This window comes from Rhineura floridana, chromosome 19, assembly GCF_030035675.1.
Source record: "Rhineura floridana isolate rRhiFlo1 chromosome 19, rRhiFlo1.hap2, whole genome shotgun sequence".
Classification (NCBI taxonomy): Eukaryota; Metazoa; Chordata; class Lepidosauria; order Squamata; family Rhineuridae; genus Rhineura; species Rhineura floridana.
The window spans coordinates 23653308-23674664 of NC_084498.1; the positions used below are offsets into that span (position 1 = coordinate 23653308).

Consider the following 21357-nt stretch of genomic DNA (forward strand, 5'->3'; position numbering starts at 1 on the left):
GGATTTCAGGCTGGGAGGGTCTTTTCTCATACTAGATCCTTTAAACTGGAGGTGCCAGGGGTTGAACCTGGGACCTTATTCTTGCAGATGATCACTGTCACTGTGATTTATGAGGATTGCAGAGGGGGTGGCACAAAACGTCTTGTGCCACCATAACGACATCAAGTCTGCGTTGGAATTGTTTTTTTAAAGATGTTTTTAAAGCTGAAGGTGTTTTTAAAAATGTTTTGTTTGAATATGTATGTATGGCCGTTTATTCGGCCAGATAGGCGACTCACAAATAAAATTTTATTTTATTATTATTATTTATAAGTTGTTTGGTTTTAATGCCCTTGAAGATGTTTGGTTTTTAATATATTTTAAAGTCTTTTGTCTTAAGAGTGTTTTTGTTTGCCGCCCTGGGTTCCTTCTGGGAGGAAGGGCGGGATATAAAGTTAATAAATAAATAAAAGACTAAGACTTAGTATTGCTTTCAAAGATGTTTTAAAGCTTTTTTTAAAAAAAAAACATTTTAATGTTTGTTTTTCTGATATTTTATAGTATTTTTAGTGTTTTTATTTGCCTCCGTTGGCTCCTACTGGAAGGAAGGGCGGGATATAAATGTAATAAATAACTACAATAACAATAATAAGGCTGTAATCCAATACACGCTTACCTGGGAGTAAGTCCCATTGAACCCAATAGAGCTTACTTCTGAGTGGACATGTACTGGATTGCAGCCCAACACACTTTTTTGCGGCAAAAGATTTCACAGACTAAAGCCCACTACGTTACATAATAACAAAAATGTCGGCGTCCAAATTAACCCGGAGGTTCCTTAGCAGGACATGAAATGAGGTCATTTACCCTTTTTTTATCTCTACAGAACCCTACGTCCAAGCCGTGAGTGGCAGAGAAAGTAGCCACTCGTGGTGCGTCTCCAACAAAAAGGGCGGGGTTTAAGGAACGCCCCACCCACTCAAGCGAGCCCCGCCCCTAGACTGCCCAGTTTGACGCACGTGGCTTTGCCTTCCTGGTGGCGAGTCGCTTCTCTGGCCGGGAGGAGGCTTTTTTTGTAGCCTTTCCATGGCTCCAGCTCAGGCCTCGGGACGGAGGAGGAAAAGGCAGCGTCGGTGTAAGGATCGGGATCTGGATGAGCAACAGGTAACTGGGCGATCCCCCGGCAGGAAAGGAGAGGTGCCGGGGCTTGAAAGCAGGGAATGTGCTGTTGGATTTAAGAGCTGTACAGCTAGGTGAGGCTAGTGGCCCATCTAGTCCAACATCCTGTTCTCGCAGTGGCCAACCGGATGCCCCAATGGGAAACCTGCAAGCAGAACCTGAGCGCACCAGCACCAGCATGCGGCCTCTGACTGTGGAGGCAGAGCGTAGCCAACATGGCTAGTAGCCATTGATAGCCTCACCTTCCATGCATTTCTCTAGTCCCCTTGTAAAGCCGTCGAGGTTGGTGGCCTTCCCTGCCTCCTGTGGGAGCGAATTCCACAGTTCAACCAAAGTCCTTTCTTTTTGTGTCCCGAATCTTCCAACATGCAGCTTCATTGGCTGTCCACGAGTCCCAGTGTTATGAGAGGAGAAGAAAAACTTTTCTCTATCCGCTTTCTCCACGCCGTGCCTAATTTTACACGCTTCTATGGTGTCGCCTTTTCCTCGCCTTCTTTGTAAACTAAAGAGCCCCAAATGCTGCATCCTTTCCTCATAAGGGAGCCTTCAACTCCCATCATCTTGACCATTGGGAATGCTGGCCGAGGCTGATGAAACTCAGAGGCAAACGACTCCAGGAGGACCAGAAGTCCCTGGTTTAAAGTTCCTACTGTACTCTTGGGGGGGGGCAACTTAAGACTCTTGAGGTCTAGTTTCTTTATTATGAGAATACTGGAGCCCATCCATTAGAGCAGTAATGGGGAACCTGATCTTCAGATGTTGTTGGTTGCCAGCTCTCAACAGCCAGCATGGCCAATAGCTGGGGATGATGGGAGTTGTAGTCTAGCAACATCTGGAGGGGCTATGGGTTCCCCACCTGTGCACCAGGGTCTGGTGCAGAATAAGAGTAGGGGGCAGGTTTAGAGAGAAAATGGTGGCTCAGGACATGGGGTCCAGTGCTGACTGCAGTGCACCCTAACCCACAGCACAAAAGTGGGCAACCAACAAGACCAAGAGGATGAAGCGACTCCACTAAGAGGAAAGGTTGCAGCATCTGAGGCTTTTTAATTTAGAGGAAAAGGCGAGGAAGAGGTAACGCGACAGAGTGATATAAAATGATGCATGGCACGGAGAAATTGGACAGAGAAAAGTTTTTCTCCCTCTCTCATAATACTCGGGCTCGTGGGCATCCAATCAAGCTGCATGTTGGAAGATTTGGGGCAGACCCCAGCAAAGGGCTTCTTCACGCAGCGCATGGTTGAACTGAATTGGCCGCTGCTCCTGTGACCCTAAGGCCATTAAGCACGACAGGGGATGATTCCACCGGTTGCTGTTCCGTATATGAACTCATCCCTATGCCTCCTTTCTGGCCTTGCCCAAAGGACTACGAGATGCCAACTCCAGCGTTCCCAACTTCCGATTGTGCGTCTGATGTCGAACCAGACACCCAGGAAATGGTTCGGGCCCAGAACAAGAAAAAGAAGAAATCGGGGGGCTTTCAGTCCATGGGTGAGTGCGGGGCAGGTTTTTAAATATTGGGAGGTTGGCTGGTGGAGTAGGGCGCCGCACCGTGTCAAGATTACTGTTCTTGCATTATTGATCTTTGCAGTAGAAGGCAATGCACTTCAGGAATTGGGAGGGGGGGCAATCCCATGATGCCCCTCCCCATCACTACAAACTTGAAAATGCTGGTGGCAAAGTTCACTGAACTGTTTTCTTCCCCAGGTCTGGGTTACCCTGTGTTCAAAGGGATCATGAAGAAAGGATACAAAATCCCAACTCCCATCCAGAGGAAGGTAAGGACGTAGGAAGTGCCCTACCAGATCAATGGTTGCATATGACAAAGTCCTACTCAGAGTAGACCCATTGAAATGAATGAGCCCAAGTTCGTCATGTCCATTATTTTCAGTCGGTCTGCTCCGAGTACGACTGAACATTTGGATACAATTTCTGTATACCCTGGAACTGGGCACAGTTGCAAGTGCCGCCTAATACTAATTCCGCACTTGTAAGAAATCATTCGTTTAGTGTGGCAGCTACTACACTTTGGAACTCCCTGCCTACTGACATCAGGCAGGAGTCTTCATGGTACTCTTTCTGGCACCTGCTTAAATTGTTTTTGTTTAGGCAAGCCTATCCAGACTACAGACACTGACGTGTTTAAATCTCTTTTTAGTCTATTGCTGTTTTAATGGTTTTAGAAATGTTTTCAATTACTTGTTTTCAACTGTTTTTATTTATTGTTTTAATGTTTTTGTAAATCAGCATTTTCTAGACGCAAGTGGTATATACATTTTGTTAAATAATAATCCCAAAGGGTCCATCTAGGCCACCGTCTTGAACTTTTGCTTTAGAAGCGTGGCTGTTCTGTTCATGTGCACATTTTATTTAAATTAAAATCAATCTACTTAATTACTCTCTCTCTCTCTCAACCTCCCCACCCCATCTGCAATATGGGGGATCATGGTGTTGACTTTGATGATTACCGTTTTTAACCATTTTGACTTTAAACTTGGTTGTAAGTCTTCTAGAGAATGCTGTCTTAATGGCACAATCCTAACTATGTCTTCTTGGAAACAAGTCCTATTGAAGTCAGTGGGCCTTGCTTCATGGTTAGGATTGCAGCCTAATTATTGTTATATGCCTTCAAGTCGATTATGACCTATGGTGACCCTATGAATCTTTTTTGGATATATTCATAGGGTTTTCATGGTGAGAGGTATTCAGAGGTGGCTTACCATTGCCTTCCTCCAAGCCTACCGCATCCGGTATTCCCAGGTGGTCTCCCATCCAAGTACTAACCAGGCCTGACCGTGCTTAACTTACAAGATCAGACAAGATCAGGCATGTTAAGGGTAGTATGGCCATAGGCACAGCCTCATACTCAAAGTAAATAAATGATACAATTGTTTTCCAGCAGCAGAAGGCTGATTGATTAGCCTGCCTTGTTGCATACTGGAGAGGGAAGCCCTCTGGAAGATCCGGACCTCCACAGAGTTGAAAAGCATAATTGAAGGCTAGGGTGGGGAACCTCAGGCCCACGGGCCAGAAGCAGCCCTCTGGGCTTCTCTGTCAGGCCCTCGGGACTCTTTCCCAGGCCATGCCTCCTCAAGCCACACCCCCTTACTGACCCTCCCCCACACCCTCTAATTCTTTTGCCTAGCTGACTTGTCATAATTCCTCTTGCTTGCCTGGGTGGAGGGACATCCCTGTAGAAACCTCTGACTTCCAAGAAGTGTGTCCATTGGCCCACCAGCCCCTGACATGTGGCCCTCAAGAGGTTGCCCCTGAAGGGATGCAGCCCTCAGGCAGACAAAGGCTTCCCATCCTGGACTTTCAGCTTGATACTGCTGTTAGATTTTCCCCCGAATCTTCAGTTGAAATCGGCTTGTTTTTCAGACCATCCCCCTGATTCTGGACGGCAAGGACGTGGTTGCGATGGCAAGGACAGGGAGTGGAAAGACGGCCTGTTTCCTTATTCCCATGTTTGAGAAGCTGAAGGTGCACAGCGCCAAGACTGGCGCACGCGCCCTCATCCTGTCGCCCACCCGGGAACTTGCCTTGCAGACCCTCAAGTTCACCAAGGAGGTAATCCGAAGTTTGTGGCAGGGAGCCTAGGACTGAAGAATGCCAGAAAAATGTTGTGCAGCTGGATCTTAGAAGCATTTGTGCTAACAGTTTGAGCTCTCTGAGACTGAGGAGATCCAGGGACAATGTGCAGTTGACCAGTGGAACATACTGCCACAAGATTTTGTTACGTGTTCTGCAAGCTTTCTTAGATCAAGGAGAGGTGGGCTTGATCAAGCATGTGGCCTGTCAAGTCCTTGCCTTGCTGGTCTTTAACTCTCCTTTTCTCTCTCCCTGCAGCTCGGCCGATTCACAGGCCTGAAAACGGCCCTGATCCTTGGAGGGGACAAGTGAGTTTGGGGTTTATTTTAAATATTTCTGACCTGCATCATCATTATTTAGGGCTCATGGGAAGTAATGTTGCTGAAGAATGTAAGAAAAGCCCTGTTGGATCGGACCTAAAAGTCCATCTGACCCAGCACCCATCTGAAGCTGGCTGCCGTCTACAAAAGCAAATATAGTGTATCCTGCGTTGATGCTTAAAAGTGCCGTAGAATCTGAGTGTGTCTGTCAAGGTTGGAGCTAAGAGGTTTTTTTCTGCATTCCCTAAAACTCTTTATTTGCCTTCTCTCTCTCTTTTCTAGGATGGAAGACCAGTTTGCAGCTCTGCATGAAAACCCTGATATGTAAGTCTGAAAACTTGGGCTGCTGACCCTGTCCAAGAACAATATATGCCCACTCAATCCCTTATTTGCCCACTTGACCTCTTCAATCTGCGGAACCAGTGCTGTTTCAGGTGCCACAATTCATTCCGCACTTGTAAGAAATCGATCTTTCAGCATGGCAGCGCCCACACTTTGGAACTCCCTGCCGGTTGACATCAGGCAGGCACCTTCGCTGTACTTCGCTGCTTAAAACATTTTTGTTTTGGCAAGCCTACCTAAACATGTAGAATGCCGGTGTGTGTTATAATCTGTTTTTAGTTTTTAACTGTTGGCTTTAATTATATTTTGATTTTTTTAATGCTTTAAACTTTGCCTTTTTATTGACAATTGTAATGTTTGTTTTATTTATTTTTTGTGAACCACTTAGAGGTTCTATTTATAGTCATGCAGTATATAAAGGTTGTTGAATAAAATGAGTAAATTATAAACAATCATTGGTTAAATCAAGTGTGGGGAACCTTTGGCCTTGTAGACATTGCTTGACCTAGAACTCCCATCAACCTTAGCAAGCATGGCCATGGCCAGGGATGATGGGAGTTGTAGTTCAGCAACATCTGGAGGGCTGAAAGTTCCCCACACCTGGGCTAAGACCTCCATGAGAGTGGATAAATTGTATCTAGATTGTATCACATCAGACTGCAGGCGGGAGCTCATGTTACTGAAAGATGGAGGGGGTCCACGCACATTGAAAGCTAGCATGTCAAGGAGCCCTTCTCACTGACATTCTGGTTTTCTTCACGCAGAGAGCATTTTAAAAAATGGGGGGGGATATATTTATTTATTAGATTTATATCCTGCCCTTCAAGCCCAGGGCGGCAAAACTGCTGGAGGCAATAACCCTCTGAATTGCCAGTCGTGAGGAACACACATGGAAACATAGAAGAGCATTCAATCATACATGCTGCACCTGCAGCCGAAAGTTATACAGTCCAAACACGGTGGCAATATCTGTGACAACGAGCTCTTTGCGGCTCCACGGCTGGTTCTTGGGTCCCACGGCTAGGCTTAACTTATCTCCTGACCCCTAAGCAGGCAGCTGAGGGGAGTGCCCTCTCCTTGCCCCCCAAGCAGCCGCTGTATCCTTTGCTTTCCTCCTAGAATCATCGCCACTCCTGGCCGGCTGATGCACGTGGCCGTGGAGATGAAGCTCAAGCTGCACAGCGTCGAATACGTGGTCTTTGATGAAGCGGACAGGTTAGTCTCAGGCCCTGCTGAGTTATCGGCCACTCGGGGAGCGTTCGCTCCTCCAAAAAGGAGATCTGGTTGGGACACTTGCAACAGGAAGCCGGGAAGCTGCCTTGTCCCGAGTTAGAACATTGGCCCATCGAGCTCAGTATCATCTACTCTGACTGGCAGCAGCTCTTCAGGGTTTCAGCCCTACCTGGAGATGCCTGGGTTGCTCGGCTGAGACACATGCAGATCTAGAATTCTGACAGAAGCATAGCCCGCTAGTTCTTCTCTTCCCTGGGCGTCTTTATCCGTCTACTGAACTCCTTTCGCTGCTTACCTCACCAGGCTCTTTGAGATGGGCTTTGCAGAGCAGCTCCAAGAGATCATCTCGAGACTGCCCGAGAACCGCCAGACAGTCCTCTTCTCTGCCACCTTGCCGAAACTGCTGGTGGAGTTTGCCCGAGCCGGTAAGGGGACAGACATGGTCTTGGGTTCAGCCTTTGCAGACTGGCGGCCCAATCTCAAAGTAGGCCCTTGAGGAACAATGTTGTGTTTTTACCGATGAACGTAAGAAGAGCCTGCTGGATCAGGCCAGTAGCCCATCTAGTTTGGCATGCTCATCCGACACTGAGCAGGAAGTTGGACTTGATGGTCTTGTAGGCCCTTTCCAATTCTACTGTTCTGTGATGCTATGGTACTGTTCTCACAGTGACCAGCCAGATGCTTCAGTGGGAAGCCTGCAAGCAGGACCCGAGCGCAAGAGCACTCTACCCACTTGTGATTTTCAGCATTTAATATTCAGGGGCCTGTTGTCCCTGGCAGTGGAGACAGCACATAGCCGTCATGGCTGGTAGCCACTGATGCCATGCTAATTCCCAGCCTGAGAAGGGCCCTGTTAGTTAGTTCATTTGGCTGGTAGCTGGCATTGTCTGTGTGATTTGGGTGGCCTGCATTTTTTAAATGTGGCTATTTCCCCTCCCCTTCTTCTGTTTAGGTCTTACTGAGCCAGTGTTGATCCGACTGGATGTGGAGTCCAAACTGAGCGAGCAGCTCAAGGTAGGGAGGAACCACCTGCTCCTTGGAAGGGCTGGTTTTGGGGCCAGCAGAGGCCGGCACTGGAATCTGCTGAAATTGGTGCTGGGCATGTGCAACTCTTAGACGGGCTTGTAGCTCGGCGGCAGAGCATCTGCCTTGCATGCCAAGGGTCCCAGGTTCCATCTCCGGCATCTCCTGGTAGGGCTTGGACAGACCCCTGCATGAAACACTAGAGAGCCGCTGCCAGTCAGTGTAGGCAATACTGAGCGACATAGGCGAATGGTCTGACTCAGTATAAGGCAGCCTCCTGTGTTCCTATTCTGCACTACCCCTGCAATTGGCAGACCAATACAGCCACTCCCTATCTTGAAGCTGTCTTCAGTAGCGAAACTTATTTATTTATTAAATTTATATCCCGTCCTTCCTCCCAGAAGGAGGAAATTTGGGTGATACAGTAACATTGCAATAAGACTGCCTGTGTTCTTGTGGGGTGGGAGAAAAAGAAGATGTTGCCCTTTAGGAGACAGACTCACCACACTGGGGACGGCAATCCATAAACAGGGAATTATTGCTACTAAATAAAACCACTAATAATCCCCACAGCTCTCCTTCTATCACGTCCGTGCCGATGACAAGCCATCTCTCCTGTTGTATCTGCTGAGGACGGTCGTGAGACCGCAGGACCAGACAATTGTCTTTGTAGCCACTAAGCATCATACGGAATACCTGAAAGAGGTATGTGGTGTGTGTCTGTGGGGAGTGAGCGGGTCCTCTTAAGATCCATGTGGAGGGAGGCAGAGATGTGGGTCTTGCCCTGTCCTAAAACACTGCATTAGTGCTCCCTCGCTGACTTCAAATCCTTCCTCAAACCCTCCTTTTTTAAAAAATAAAGACTTTTTAAAAATCCGTTATGCTCCCCCTCCTGAAAAAGATTTTGTTTTGCTAAATTAGTGTTCACCCCACCATCGTTGCTTTACAATTATTTTTATTATTTTCATCAGCTCTAATAACAACAAAAAAGTTTGTTTTGTGCCTTATATTTCCATGTCTTGCGTTCTAGTAATTAACAAAACAAGTCCATCTCTTAACAAAGTTTCCCCCATTTTTTAAAAAATAATTCAATTGTAACCAGAAAAAAGAAAAAACAGAAAAACTGGTTTGTTTTTTGTAAAAAAGCAACAAATACATTTCCAGCTGACACTGACAATATTCCGTTGGTTATACATTTACATTAGCAGTCCAAATTGGTGTCTTAATGAAATTGACGATTATAAGCCATGTGAACGCTGGGAGGAGAATGGGGGGTCTCCTAACAACTCTCAGCACCCTTGAATCCTGGGAACTATAGTTAAGGGTGCTGAGAGTTGTTAGGCGACCCCCCCCCATTCTCCTCCTAGTGTTTCCTGGGAAGAGGGACTGACTGTTAAACTACTCTGAGATTTGTAGCTCTGGGAGGAGAATAGGGGTCAACTCTCAGCACCCTTAACAAACTACAGTTCCCAGGATTCTTTGGGGGGAAGCCATAACTGTTTAGCGGTGTGATATGGCTTGAGATGTAAGATCCGGATGTGGCCTAATAACTTTCTCAGCCACCATAAGGGCTTGCAGAATCCACTTTTGTGACCCCTTGACAAAGCTGATATTCTGCAGTCTTCCTTCAGATCAGATCAGTTAGCTTATCCATTTCTGCCAGTTCTGGAAATGTTAATAGTCACTCCCAATCAGCTGGGATTTATTGTGACACTTCCGTTTTCTAACCCACGCAGTTTTCACTGCCGTCAACAAGATCCTCGCTAACAATTTCAGATCTGTAGGTGCATTGTCCCTGATCAAATTAAACAGCATCAGTGTTGGGGTGCCTCTCGATGTAACCCCAGTTATATCTGACTGAGAGGTTTTTAAGATTTCCTTGTCAAGTTGGGATTGTCTGCGCAGGACATGGGAAGGTATACTTCTGAAACGAATGTGTGTATGGTTTTTTTATATATCTGTGAAGTGTTGAGGGCTAGAAACGTAAAACAGTTTCTGTTTTTCAAGAAAAGGGTTGGGGAGTGAATAGGTCAGTTCTAGGTTCAGTCCTGTGCTGTGACCCTTAGAGGCCTGAAGAACATGCACCATACTTTGCTTTCTCCTGACTTGCTGAAGTCCAGCTTACTCAGTTTTCATTGCTGCTCTTGCAGCTCTTGACAGCACAGGGTGTGAACTGCACCCATGTCTACAGCTCTCTGGACCAGACCGCTCGCAAGATCAATGTTGGCAAGTTCATCCACGGCAAGTGCTCTGTGCTGATAGTCACCGACTTGGCTGCCCGTGGGATCGACATCCCTTTCTTAGACAATGTGATCAACTATAGCTTCCCAGCCAAGCCCAAGCTGTTCCTCCACCGTGTTGGTGAGTTCTTGAGGTCTGGCACCTTGCGCAGCTTAACCTGTGAAAGCTGCCATGCATTGGCTCAAACTCCTGGTACATCTAAGCCAGCTTCTGAGGGCTTGGGACAGAGGCAAGAACAGCTTGGTGGTGAAGATTATTTTTTAAAACTGGATGTGCTGGCATGACTTTTAAGAAAAAGTTTTTGTTATTTTGATGTTTTTTTATTTTTTTATTTATCACTTACTATGTAAAATGTCTCAAAGCAATTTATAATTTTACAGATTTCTTTTATAGATTTAATTTATTATTGTTTTGAGATATAGATATGTAGATACATTTTTACAGGACCCACTTTATTCCTGTGACTGTAATTTGTTTTAAACTGTTTTTAATATTGAATATTAAATTGCTGTAACCTGCCCTGGAACTTTAGGGTGAAGGATGGATAAGAAATTGAAATAATAATAATAATAATAATAATAATTATTATTATTATTATTATTATTATATTAAATTTTTGTAAACCATCATATTGTGAAAGGTGGTGGGCCATATGAATAGTACAATAAGTAAGATCCCAGGATCAGTCCCAGGCATTTCCAGGTAGACGAATCGGGTAGCAGATGATTCTACCTATTTCACTATATTCTAATTAGAACCTTTTACAGGGCACCTTTATAGGCTAGTATACATACAAGTGGGATGTGCAACAAAATGTTGCAGCGTGACGTGCCCCTCTGAGATACTCCATTCCGCTGCCCCCACTCCTCAAAGATGAGTCTGTGGCCACTGGGGCCTTGGAGTCATCATTGGGCTGTTCCAGTGGTTGTCCTGTAAAAGGGTGTGTGTGTGGACAACTCGGAGGTTCCCGCTGAACTTGCTGATAACCTCTCCCTTGTGTGTGGGTGATGCTGTTTTGGCTACATAAGCAACAGCACACACTGCGTGAACGTTGTACATAGAAGGAATTATATCTGCAAGCCAGTATATCTGGCATTTCCTGAGCTGATGCTCCCCCATATCAGCCTCTAGGAGTAGAGAGCAGCTGTACCACACCAGAGCTGAGAATGGGCGAGAGTAGCTTTTCCCAACCTTTGGTACCCCGGATGTTGCTGCACTACAATTCCCATCGTTCCTGACTGTTGGCCAGGTTGGCTGGGGCTGATGGGAGTTGTAGTCAGGCAACATCTGGGGACCAAAATGTTGGGAACGTCTGTGCTAGAGAAAGAACATGGCCTCTCGCTTCCTGTTCCTCCTTGCGAGCTTCCACTTGGATGTCAGGACCGTGCCACAGAGACAAGAAGAGGACTCTTTACCTACTTATCTCTGTGGAGGAAGCCCTATTTGCTTGGCATTGGTGCCATTGTCAACTGGGAACAGGAAGTGCTCATCAAACTGTATGTGGACTGGGGCCCTTTGACTGCAATGTTTGTGCCTGTGTGCTGTTCAGCTTTCCCCAGATTGCCTCTCTCATGCTCTGTCTCTCAAGTCATAGCTAAATAAACCTTTTTGTGCAATCTAAAATTTCTTCTCTCTCCTGATCTCTCCAGGCAGAGTGGCCCGGGCTGGGAGGAGTGGCACTGCCTACTCCCTGGTGGCCCCTGACGAAACCCCCTACGTTTTCGACTTGCATCTTTTTCTAGGCCGTCCCCTCGTCCTTGCCAGCCCCCACGAGAAGCCCACAGGTAGGTCCTCCCTTCGTCCGCAGTGACAGTAGCAGTCTTGTACTTGGGAATCGTTTTCTCATTGATTACAAGGATGATGCGTTGGTCGGAAACATAGGAAGCTGCCTTACATTGAGCCATACCATTGGTCCATCTGGCTCTATATTGTCTACACTGACTGGCAGCAGCTCTCCAGGATTTCAGGACAGGAGTCTCTCCGGCTCTACCTGAAGTTGCCAGAAATTGAACTTGGGACCTTCTGCATGCAGAGCAAATGCTCTATTGTTGAGCTACAGCCCTTCCCCGTTTTCAGACAGATTCCTACAGAGCAAACACCAAAAAGGCTATCGTACAATACAAGACATTTATTATTATTTATTATTTGATTTCTATCCTGCCCTTCCTCCCAGTATTTATTTTACTTTATTTCACACATTCATAAACTGCTTCACAGCCTCACGCTCTACTCCCCCTGAACCACGGTACTGGGAGAATTCTGCCTTGCTTTACTCTTGTTTTTAATGTGCAGGTAAATGCAGTTTTTATTTGCATTTCTTAATTCGAAATTTGTCCTTTTAGAAAGACACACACGCCCAGGGCTGCTTGCCCAAAATAAATCAATAAAGCTACGGTCAACAACCAAACACAAATGAACCCTTGTAGCATCATAGAGTTTTCAGAGAGTGACGGCGGCAAAGCAAAAATAAAAACAAACACAAGCATCGGGGGGGGGGGAAGCAGGTCAGGTGAAGTGAGGTTTTGCCCAGCACTGAAATGATTCCATAGCTGGGGTGCCAAGAAAGCCCTTCCCATAGAAGTACCCCATTCCATTTCTGGATGGAGCCCCCCCCCCAAAGCAAGTTCCCCCTTGGCTCTTTGACCACTTCTCTTCCATTTTTAGATGCAGACGGCGTCTTTGGGCGCGTCCCCCAGAGCATCCTTGATGATGAGGACAGCCTGCTGCAGACGGATCACGAGCGCTCGCTGGAGCTGCAGAACCTCCGGCGCATCTCTGACAACGCCCAGAAGCAGTATGTGAAGTCACGGCCCGGTCCGTCGCCAGAGTCCATCAAGAGGGTCAAAGAAACGGACTTCAGCCTCCTGGGCATCCACCCGTTGTTCAGTGAGTATGTTCTGCCCCCGGAAAAGAATTGGGGGGGGGCTCTTCCTCCGTGTCGGGGGCGGAGAACCTTTGAATTCCCAGATACTGCTCGACCACATCTCCCATCATCCCTGATGGCTGGCCATGCTGGCTGCTGGGAGTTGGAGTCCCGCAACATCTGGAGGGCCAGAGGTTCTCCATCCTTGCTCTGCATGGTCAAGAGCTCATTGGAGAAACAGCTATGCTAAACCTTTCTCCCATTATGCACTGATTTGCAGCAGTCAGGGAGTTGCTCCCAGGAGGGAGCGTGCAGTAATAACAATATGCGCCCATATGCAAGAGATGGGACCGCCCAAAATTCTGCTACTGCCTCGTGTTGCGTAATGCAGTATCGTACACTTACTATTCCCTACAATTCCTAGAGTTCCCTAGGAAGAGGGACTGATTGTTAATCTGCTCTGGGAACTGTAAATCTGTGGGGAACACAGATCTTCTAACATCTCTCAGAATGCTTAACAAACCAATTCCTGGGATTGTTTGGGAGAAACCAAGACGGTTTAAAGTGATACAAGATTATGGCTAAACTCTGCTTCCGCTATCGGAATGTATGGTGCAGATGACGATGATTAAATTTATTATCTGCGCTTCACTAGAAGGTCCCAGGGCAGTTCACAACAATATAAAATACAATATTAAAAAGAATTTAAAACAAATTATATTCACAACTAGAGAGGGTCCTTATCGTTATTATACTTTAAGTGTCTGGTGCGGAGGTGGACCTAAACTGTTGCCTGACTTGTAGGTTTTTCTCATTTATATCCTGCCTTTCCTAGAAGGCGTTCAAAGGGGTATAAAATGCTGGTTAAAGCAGTGGTTCCCAAACCTTTTCTTCCTTGAGAATTGCTGGGGATCACTCAGCAATTCTTCCTTGAGGATCACTTAACGCTTTTTTGGCCTGTTATGGAAACTGTAATGCACTCTGCTCGGTGCTTCATGATTAAAAGTGTTCCTTTTATTGCTTCTTCTGTTTCTTCCGTTGCATCTTATTTTATTACAAGTTATGTTCCAGAGGATTCAAATTGTAATACAGTAAAAGACAATGTAAGAAATAAACAATGAAAATCAATATATTTAATGTGAACATTCAACAGACCGCCTGGTTTGGGAACCCCTGGATTAAAGAACCGTACAGCTTTATTTGTTGGTTTCTTTGTTTATTTATTACATTTACATCCCTTCACGACAACCCTGTAATGTCGGCTGGCCTAAGAAAGTGGCCTGCCCAGGGTTGTGCAGCGACCTTCACGGCTCAATGGGAATTGGAACTTCGGTCTTTCCAGTGTTAGGCTGACTATTTTGGGGGGGATTTTTTCTCTCTCTTTGAGGTTCTTTGGATGCTGACCTGTTTTTGTTTCCAGTCTTAGGCTGCGACAGCTACTGCTATACCAGACAAATAATCTCCCCCCCCCTTGTGTCTTTTAAGGTTTGCGCTTTGAGGACGAAGAGATGGAGCGGCTAAAATTTGTGGACAGCATCAAAGCTTACCGTTCCAAGGCAGTAAGCATAGCATTGTGGGAAGGCCACAAGAACGCAAACAACAGCAAGGCCTTTAGAAGTAGGTATATTAAATTGTCATTGTGGCAATGCACCATGCAAACACTAAATGATCTATGGTGCATGGCCGCTACGAGAATTTAATATACATTTTTATAAAGTTGTGGGTCTTGTTTGTGGTGTTGTGTGCTTTGGGGAGGGGGGCTCCATTGTGTATAGTCTTGTGTTATGGGAAGATCAGCAGCGGAGTTATGTATTTATTTAGACCATTTATATACCGTTTATATTTAAATAGAACTGTAAGCGGTGTACGACATAAATCAAAACATCTTAAAACAGATCCAAAAACCCCCACAATCAATAAAATACAATTAACTGAACAAAACATCCTCTTTAGTATCAAGACATAATATAAACATTGCATATAAAATGAAGTACGAGAAATACGGGGGGGGGTACTCGTAACATAGTAGACTAAACAGAATATTCCCTGAGCTTCAAGGGAAAAAAACAAGTTAAAACAAGCTTATTTTTAAACATAATAGATTAAACAGATCAACTGTTGGGCCTTGCAACAGTTCTGTGCTTTTAGCCTTTAAAAACGCAGGTGTGAATTTAACAAGGCCTCTGGAATTTGAGACTGCTGTGCTCCCTACCTGGGTGGGAGGCATGGCTGGGAAAAAGAGCTTCCAAGTTTCACCAGTGGGGAGAGGTGCTGTTGCGCTCAGGTCATCACTGCAGGCCTGCCTTAGGCATCTGGTTGGCCGCTGCGAGAACAGGATGCTGGACTAGATGGGCCTTTGGCCTGACCCAGCAGGGCTCTGCTTATATACTTAGCGCCCTGGTGGACTTACCTGTTGGGAAGCGGCGCTCTGATCAGCAGTGGATGGCTGGATCCGGGAGCTGCCGTTTTAAGTTACCCACGAAGCACTTCTTGATCTCGTGTCACTCGTAGGCATTGCAGGAAACTAAAATGCCAGCTTGCAAAAATAGGGCCTAGCACTGATTGGAGCACTGGGGATGGGGGGGAAACGTTAAGATGGGCAGTCTGGTGTGCTTCTGTGGTGGGCCAGGCCAGGATGCTGGCGCCTTGTTGGCTGCCCAGTTGCGTGGCCTGCTGGCGCCACTCTGGGTGCTTCACTGCAAAGCATCACACCATGTGCTGCTGTTCTTGCTGTTTAGACCATCTTTGAAATCAACGCCACCAACAAGACCCTGGCCAGCAATGTCATGCGTGCCAAACGTAGCCGTGACCGGCAGCTCATTGACCGGCACCAGCGGAAGCAGCAAGAGAGGCTCTCCTTGGCAGCAGCGAAGGTCCAAGGCCTGGCCACGCTAGCTGCTGCTGAGCGAGAATCGGAGGAAGGAGAAGAACCCATTCAGGTACAGCTGTGGATGGGACTTGTGGGTCTTTTTTGCACCTCAGTTAAAAACAAAACTCTGCACAAAGAAGCCCATATTCTGCAATAAGAAAAGATGGATTCTGCAACCTGTACAATGCAAATCAAGCACATTTGCGTGACTCTGTCTTCCTTTGCATTACTTATTTTATGTGACTGCTGGTCATGATTTGCATCAGAGAGCTATATAGGGCACTGACAGCTCACCCTCTGATGGCTGGAAATACAACTCTTCACCTGGCATTGACCATACACAGTTCACAATCATATGGGCTAGAAACTTGGGAGAGGGTTTAATGACAATCAAGAATTTGAAATTCAGTGACAAAACTGCTTTCTGAGACTTTGCCAAGCGCTTCCAGAGGATCTGCGGCACAGACCAGGGGTGAGGAACCTTTTTTTTTTCAGCTCAAGGGCCGCATTCTGTTCTGGGCAGCCTTGAGGGCCACATGCCAGTGATGGGCTGGACCAGAGGCAGAAGCGGGCGGAGCATCAAATGTAGTTTTTTATTGTTTGTACAGGGTAGGTTTTTTGCACATATCCACACTCCTCTCTATCTTCTATCCAGGCAATCAAGAGGCATTCTCAGACTTCAAGCACACAACCCAGCAAGGCAAAGATGCTCAAGGGAGGCTGCAAAGCAGGGCTGGTGAGGGGTGTGGCCTAGGGAGAAGGGGTGTGGCCAGAGGACAGTCCCAAGGGGCAGATAGGGAAGCTTTGAGAACTGCATATGGTCCCCAGGCCAGAGGTTCACCACCCCCAACATTGAGCCCAGTTATGAAGACCACAGCAATAAAAATAAAAACAAGGCACACAGGTCAATAACCATAACATGCAGATATATGGATATTTGATGTCCTGTGGTACCATACCACAAGGGTCTTACTTCTTAAGACCCTTAACTCTTAAGTTTGCCTAGGTTATAATGTACACTAAGCCGACATCTCAACTGAAATTTAGATGGCACTGGTTATCTTTTAGTAAGGCAACTCCCAAGAGCTTGGAGGGGAACCCTTTAGAAATAGATATCCTTTTGGTTTTTAAGATGAAAAGTAAATTACTGTGGATGCCGTATCAGTTGGGTTTTTTGTTATTTAAGTAGTTGTTCATTTTATGTTTTGAATTATTGCGTAAAGTTGGCCACGATCACATGGAATGGGCTTGTTTTTATATTCTTTCCTACGATGTATGTCTCAATAAACGTGATCTTTTTCAACTGTTTAAATAGTTTAAAACCTTTTACAAAAAAAGTTTACCGGGGCACTCCCAGCAACCCTCTTGGGACAACCCAAGGTGTGGTTTTGAAAACCCGGGTCCAAGGCATCCCTCCCTGGGTGATGCAATACTATAGAATCTGGTGAATATTGTCAAGGTGGCTCACCTTCCGAACATTGAGGGTTGCTAACCTTTCTCAACGATTCCACCCCCAGGATGTTTTCTCCAGCGTGGTAGGAAACAAGCGGAAGCAGCCCCCAGCAGGAGAGGTCACCAGGAAGAAGAAGAAAGTGCTGACCCAACAGGACGGAGAGTTCTACATCCAGTACCGGCCCAAGGACTTTGATACTGAGCGTGGGTAGGTGTGTGAGGATGGGGCGGCAGTCTCCAATCTGAGGGGTTGACAGTGGTTTTGACAGTTCAGTGGTTTCACTAGGAAAGACAATAATGCTTGGAAAAACAGAAGGGAGTAGAAAAAGAGGAAGACCAAACAAGAGATGGATTGATTCCATAAAGAGTTGGAAGGGGCCTATAAGGCCATTGAGTCCAATCCTCTGTGCAATTCAGGAATCCAACTTGGCGCATCCCCGACAGGTGGCTGTCCAGCTGCCTCGTGAAGGTCTCCAGTGTTGGAGAGCCCACCACCTCCCTAGGTCATGGGTTCCACTGTCGTACCACTCTAACAGTTAAGAGGTTTTTCCTGATGTTCAGTCGAGGGCAGTTTGCTTCTGAATGCCAGTTATTGGAAACCACAAGAGGGGAGAGCGCCCTTGTGCTCAGGTCCTGCTTGCAGGCTTCCCATTGGGGCATCCTGTTTGGCCACTGTGAGAACAGGATGTTGGGACCGGATGGGATCGTCTCTCTAGCTCAGTGCCAGTATCGTCTAAACTGTCTGGCTGTGGTACACCAGGGTTTCAGACTGGGAGCCTTTTCCCACCCCTTTTCTGGAGATGCTGGGAACTGAACCTGCGACCTTCTGCATGCAAAAGCAGGGGCTCTACCACTGAACTATGGCCTGTCTTCCATGCGCATGGCTTTGAATGCAGAATGTCCCAGGCTCAGCCCCAGGCGTCTCCTGTTAAAGGGATCTGTCTGAAATCCCGGCAAGCCCCCGACCATCAGAGTGGACAGTACTAAATGGGCAAATGGCCTGACCTGGGGTAGGACAGGTTGCTTTCATTCCGTACCGGTCCCTCCTCTCGATACCCAGGCTGTGCATCAGCGGGGAAGGCAGCGCTTTTGAGCAACAGGCTTCGGGAGCTGTCCTCGATCTGATGGGCGATGAGAATCGGAACATGAACAAGAACAAGAAGCTACTGAAATGGTGAGTGGCGTGTGATAAAGGAGGTTTGGCGGTGGTCAGTGGTGTGGTGTGTTGTGTGTTTTTGCAAGTGTGGGTGGCAGACAGAAACGAGGGCTGTGAGATTTGATAGTCGGTTACAATTCAAACCCCCGCCCTCCATCCCCACCAATGTCTCATCACGTTCCAGGGATCGGAAAAGGAAGCGGTTTGTGGGCCAGACAAGCCAGGAGGATAAGAAGAAGATCCGCACGGAAAGCGGGGCGTACATCAGCAGCTCCTATAAAGGCAACCTGTATCCTTCCAGTTCTAGAAGGCTCGGTCGGGGCAGAGCATCTCCCTTGGCATGGAGAAGGCCTCAGGTTCAACTCCAGGCAGGGCTGGGAGAGACTGTATTATTATGTATTTATTTATTTATAAATAATACAGCTATTTCTTTTTTTAAAAAAACATCAAAACAGCTTAACAGCACTCTAAAAAAAACACCACTGTACAATACAAACATTAAAACTACAGTAAAAGCAAACGTCAACTGTTGCGAAAGAAGCATCTTCTTAATGGCCTGGCGGAACAGAAAGGTTTTTGGCAGGCACTTAAAACAGAAGAGTGTCATGAGCGTGCTGCCAAAGCTTTCTGTGGCTGTATGAGAGTGGCTGTTGTTCTATTACTTTTGATTTTATGATATACTGACTTTTGTTTTTAACAACGTTGTAAGTTGCTTGGAGACCTTAGGGCAACAAGCGTCTAATAAATCAAATAAACAAGAGCCTGCTGGATCAGGCCAGTGGCCCATCTAGTCCAACATCCTGACCATTGGCTGTGCTGGCGGGAGTTGTAGTCCAACAACGTCTGGGGACCCAAAGGTTGGAAAAGGTTGTACTGTGGCTCTAGAGCTGGATTTCCTGCATAAGAAACTGCCTTGTACAGAGGTGGACTACTGGTCTTGACGGGGAATTTTGGGATTCGCTGGACTTGGGGTCCTTAAGGAAATTGAAAGCACAGGCGTGCAGCAAAGGTAGGCCTTTATTGGTTACGTGCACACGATCAGTCTCCCACGATGTTTGGTGGAGCTCTGCCACGTGGCACTGCGTGCATAGGGTTTTTATACCTTTTAGAGAAAGACATTAGCATCTCCAATCAAGGGGTTATACATGAGCATTACGTAGCTGTTACATAGGGATTACCTAGTGGTTATGCTGTCTGCGTTAACTTCTAGCTAATCGGGTAATTTCTCAGTAATTCTGATACCAGCTGTGAATTAGTAATTCTAATTTCAGATGTGAGCTCTCTACATTACAAAGTTGTTTTGTCCCAGGCCTTGGAGAGCTGAGATGTTCAGTACAAGTTCCGTTCTACATGTATCTTATCTTTGGAGTCAAAACATACCAGTTACCATGGATACAGGAAGAGAGGCCAGTTCCAAGGAGACAGCACTAAAGCAAGAAAGAGGATTTCTATAATAGAAAAGATTAGAAAAATTCTAGTTCTCTAAAGAAATATATTTGTATATAAAAACAATCCAGTCTTCAGTACTGTTGACGCCGTCTGGTAGCCTCTCTCCAGACCTAGCTGGACCGTGGGACCTTGTGCTTTGGCAGTCAATCCTTCCCAGGGAACTCTGGGAATTGTACCTCTGTGAAAGGAATAGGCGTCTCCTAACAGCTCTCAGCATCCTTTAAAAACTATAGTTCCCAGGATCCTTGGGGAGAGGGAAGCCGTGGCTGTTAAGGCGGTATCACAGTGCTCCAAATGTAAGGTGCGGATGCGGTTTAGCCTCTGCAGCAGTTTATTTTTTAGGTGCTCTCAGCCTACTCCACAGGCCCAACTCCAAAGACCTCTTCAACGAGGGCGGGGCTGAAGGGTGTCCGGCAAGCAGTGAAGGAGGGGTGTTGAGGCCGCTCACGGAAGTGTTGGGCTCCTTGACCTTTCTTGCTACAGCTACGATAAATGGAAAAAGAGGAACAAGATAGACGAGCAGGATTCTGACTCTGAAGCTGAAGGAGAGCACAGAGGTGGGAAGAAATGGAAAGGCAGAGGTGAGTGTGGCCCCCAAGGGGAGGGATTGTGTGTGTGGTTTCCCCTGTCTCCTAATTAAAACTTAAGAGCCTATTCCAACATCCCCCCCCCCAAAAAAAAAGCATTTTGGGCAGTCTTTCCTGGACTGTACCACTTTCCGCTGCCAGTGGAAATCTGGTCAATTTTTTAAAGCCTTTCCTCTCAGAAGTCTTAATTCTTTTGCCCTTTGCAAAGGTTGTTGTGCTAGCAGAGGGCGAAATATGTAGAGGAATAGTTTTTCAAGCTCTCTGTCTTTAGGGGATCCTTCCTAACATCAGCTGGCGTACCAAGGAACCTCCGCACATTTACAGTGATCCACAGATTTTAGGCTGACCTTGATAGCTGGCCCAAATTTGTGCTTACTAAGACCCTGCCCGCCCCACACCCTTGCAGAAGAGTTGGGGCAAGGTCTTTTTGACATCTCACTCTGAACCCCTGAACAAGAACCTGCTGCTGCTCTGTGTGGTTTTCCTTGCAAGTGAGAGCTAGAGCCTTGTCCTGCTTTTATAAAGTAGAGACTGCTGCGGTCTTTAACCGGTAGCACACTTTGGGGGTAGGGAGGCACTTGCTGGTTTAGGAACTCTCTCTCACTCATGGCGACAGGACTGACTCAGGTAATATGACCAGTAGGGGTGTTTTTAACGCAGTGCTTGTGTTTTTTCTTTCTCAAGGTGCCCATCCCACACCATCCCCACGAAGCAGCCGCGGCCCCCAGCAGGGGAAGGTCCGCTCCGAGCTGAAAACCACGCAGCAGATCTTCAAGCAGCGTAAGAAGATGGCCAAGCAGCACTTCTTGCAGCGTGGTGGCTTGAAGCGCGTCCGGGCGCACAACCGGCAGCGTGTCCAAGAGCTGCGCCGGACCGCCTTTGGGCGCGGGACCACCAAGAAGGGCAAGATGCGGAAGAGGATGTAGGCGGGCGAGGCTAGCCCCGTGGCTTTCCAAAAGTCCCATCTGTCGCCGTTTATTTGCTATGTAAACTCTGGGTCCGGAGGGAAGAATTAAAGCAGCCTTACCAGTGTTGCTTCTCACTTGAGCATAAAGGCTCCTTTGGTCGTACAGCTT

The 21357-nt window shown here is 46.8% G+C and overlaps 1 protein-coding gene and 1 pseudogene across 1 annotated transcript; one reads left to right on the top strand and one right to left on the bottom strand.

Annotated features, from left to right (window-relative positions):
- Positions 1-34: 34 nt before the first annotated feature.
- Positions 35-21351, top strand: DDX54 (DEAD-box helicase 54). The gene is made up of 21 exons (XM_061602868.1): positions 35-210; positions 866-1143; positions 2520-2646; positions 2863-2933; positions 4537-4725; positions 5005-5054; positions 5349-5390; positions 6528-6623; positions 6945-7066; positions 7594-7655; positions 8238-8369; positions 9815-10025; positions 11555-11689; positions 12570-12791; positions 14254-14327; positions 15507-15707; positions 17155-17297; positions 18150-18263; positions 18430-18534; positions 20178-20275; positions 20966-21351. Exons 2-21 carry the CDS (start codon positions 1066-1068, stop codon positions 21205-21207), a joined length of 2514 nt encoding a protein of 837 aa, XP_061458852.1. The 5' UTR covers positions 35-210; positions 866-1065; the 3' UTR covers positions 21208-21351.
- On the bottom strand, positions 3891-4009 carry LOC133373620 (5S ribosomal RNA; annotated as a pseudogene).
- Positions 21352-21357: the final 6 nt, after the last annotated feature.